The 3,424-nt window shown below is 26.7% G+C and overlaps 1 protein-coding gene across 1 annotated transcript; it reads right to left on the bottom strand.

The window, feature by feature from the left end:
- Positions 1-1,680: 1,680 nt before the first annotated feature.
- LOC120073036 (VQ motif-containing protein 10-like) lies at positions 1,681-2,016 on the bottom strand. Its single transcript, XM_039025609.1, has one exon. It carries the CDS (start codon positions 2,014-2,016, stop codon positions 1,681-1,683), a length of 336 nt encoding a protein of 111 aa, XP_038881537.1.
- Between the last annotated feature and the right edge of the window lie 1,408 nt (positions 2,017-3,424).

Consider the following 3,424-nt stretch of genomic DNA (forward strand, 5'->3'; position numbering starts at 1 on the left):
CAATTTTATATATAAAAATCAAAATGAAATAATTACTTAATTAAATACAAGATCAATTATTGTAGTCGTCAAATAAATTTGCATTATTTAATCAATAAAAATAAAAATAAAAATAAATGAATACTTTTATATTAAACCCTTATTAAACCTAATTAATTAATTAAAATTAATTATTAAAAACAATTAAATTATTATAAATTAATTAGAATATTGATAACAACCATAATAATAATAATTTATATTAAATAGTTAAGATTGCATAAAATATTAATGGTAAAAATATTAATTGAAATTCATTCAGTCTAATTAATATATCTATATTTAATAATTAATTAAAATTGATAATAACAAATAATTGATATTAATTTATTAATTAATTAACCTAAATTTTTATTGATCATCTCCCGACAAAAAAATCATTCATTTTCTTCAAGGTATTAAAAATTGTATCTGAAGTTTTCTGAATGATAATATTCTGAATTTTAAAAACTGAAATTTTATGAAATATATAACAATATCTCTCTGAAGTCACATGAAAAAATCTCTAAACAAACGGGCCAGAATTCCTTGTGTAATATCTTTTTCCCTGACATTATTGTTATACTGAAATTGGGACAAGTACTTCAAAAACAAAAGGAATAGTTCAAAAATTAAATTGAATGATATATAAATAACATTATTTTCGAGAAAGGTTGAAAACTGTATGCTTATTATTATTATTATTATTATTATTATTATTTTGGGTTCACTATTTGTTTGTTTCCTTCTTTTTTTAATTTCTTCACGTACTGACGTTTGAAAGTGAAATACATTAATGACATCTCGGTTTTGTATTTCAAAATTAAATTTGGTTATCAACCAAATTAATCAATTTCTGTCCTTGCATTCTCAATCACAAATTTCTACAAATTTCATTTTATCATAGTTGTATACAGTAAATATTTTTTGGTAGATACGAAATTTTTAGCTGAAGAAGTAAAAAAACCCAAAAGAACTTTAATTTTGACTTAATTATACAATAACTCATTTGAACATGCTCAAATGAAAAATGACATACAAAACTTAAGTTTTATAATCTTTTGTCCAAGTAAAATTACGGAATTACGCTATTCTACTATATGCATATTATTATTCAACTCTCACTCTTGTTAGTCATTAATTTTTTTTGTTTTGTTTTTTTGTTTTTGTTTTTGTTTTTGTTTTTTTTTTAATATTTTGTGAGTAGTGAGAGCAAGTATTGAGTAACAAGTTATGAGTAATGAGAATTCAGGAAGAAAAAAAAAAGAAGAAAGAAGAAGGAAAATTACATCAACGATTTAAAAAAAGAGAAAGAAAATTAAAGAAAATTCAAGGGAATAACGATAATTGAATATTCCATAATTTCACTCATGACAGGCACAAATAAAAGGTTATAAGAAAGTAAGCAACATAGCATTTGAGCAGTGTGAAAATGGTCATCCATATCCAAAAAAGAAAAAAAAAACAACAATAACAATAATATATGCCAAAAGAAAAATACTTCTAATTAAAATTCCCAATAAAAAAATGAAGAATATTACATGGATATTGGGAAAAGAAAAATGATGTATAATTAAGTAGATATAAGAAAGAAAAATGTAAATGGTAAGATGAGAGTATTAAATTAAAGAAAAAAGAAAAAAAGAAAAAAAGGAAAAGGCTTTAGTCAGTCCAAATCCAGTTGAGATCCTCCATGGAAGGGAGGTGGAGACTAAGCAACCGATCCAAGTCCTTAAACGACGTCGTGGGAATCATCTTACGACTTTCTTCATATCGGCGTCCGTCATTAAAATCAATATTAATAATACTCTCATTATTCTCGGCCACTACTCGCTGCCTCTTCTTGCAGCTCTCTCCACCGCCCTCCACTGCCGAGGAATGCTTTCCGGTGAGACTCTGAACGACGGACTTGAAGTTGGAAACGTCGGTCTGAATATGGTGGTACTCAATTACCACAACCCTCACTTCCGCCGTCGCCGTCTTCTTCGAGTTTCCCATTTTCTTTCTTCTAAGTCTTTTTCTGCTTCTGCTTTTGCTTATATGTTTGTATGTGTGTGTATATATATATATATCTAAAGGTAAAATGAGTTGACCGTTTTGAAAAAGTGGAGGGCGTTGACTGAGTCAAAGGAAGCATGCCAAGAATAATATTTGATTTTGAAATAATCAACTTGGAGTCTCTTTATCAGTACTAGTCGTTTCGTACCCATGCAATGCAAATGCATGACTATGATTCACTGTCGTCTCCTACGAAGCTACGACAACGATTTAACGATAATTTAATACTCTATCTTTTATTGTTTTTATTCTAAATATTATATAAACAAAGTAAAAATATTTAAGAAAAAAATGAAGAATTTGCTACATGGTAAACTTTAGTAGGTGGGAATTCGCGGTAAAAGGATGAGTGTAGTCCTAATAAGGCTTAAAATGAGAATGTTGATAGATATATTGAGATCTTAATTTTATAAATACATTGAGAAAAATATCAATGAAATGTTATTGGGATGGATATATTTAAATTAGAAAATATTTTTTTTACACTTTTTACACAAGTTAACATGTTTGTTATCTAAATTATATTCACGTTATTGACAATTTGTTGCTTATTATTATTATATGTTCGAAGCATTATTTTAGAATATAATAAAAATGTTAGTTCACTCTTTATGTCGATGTCTAACTCATGAAAATGTAAAAATATTGATAGAAATATTGACATATTAATGGAAGACTAATACTTGAATGTATCGCAAGATGTACAAATCTTTATGTATTTTACTCTTATCACACACAATATATATATCGAAAAAGAAGAAAGAAGAATTTATCACTTGCAAATTATAATCGAACAATTTGATGATTTGTATAAAGATACGTACAACACGATATATAAGTAGTTAAATATTTTGATGGATGAAAATACCATTGATTCCAAGATGCATCCCAAATTCTTTTCTCATAACAAAATCCAACAACTTCCGACTCAATTTCATAGCCTAATAAATGCAATGGACCCAGATTTTCCACGGCTCTTTAACTTTGAATTCTTTCTTTCTTTTTTAACTTATTTGCTAATTTTATAATTATTGTTCTAGATAAATGTTTTCGTCACGCAAAAACAGAAGTTTCCTTTTTCCCTGTTGCTGAAATAAGCTTTTGGTTGTTCTTTCTTTTTGTAAAGAACAGAATATATAATAATAATGATATGAGTGCTTCAAAATAGACGAAAGAAAAAGAAGAAGAAAGAAAGAAAAGTTGCAATAATATTATATGAAATCTTTGATTGGCTGGCTTAAAGAGTCAAAACGTTTGATAGATTGATTAATGGTTGGAGTTGGTATAGAATGATTCAATAATTCATTAGAAGAACAGGCTCTTAAGATGATAACACAAAGTATTAAAA

The sequence above is a fragment of the Benincasa hispida genome, chromosome 3 (assembly GCF_009727055.1).
Source record: "Benincasa hispida cultivar B227 chromosome 3, ASM972705v1, whole genome shotgun sequence".
NCBI classification, from domain to species: Eukaryota; Viridiplantae; Streptophyta; class Magnoliopsida; order Cucurbitales; family Cucurbitaceae; genus Benincasa; species Benincasa hispida.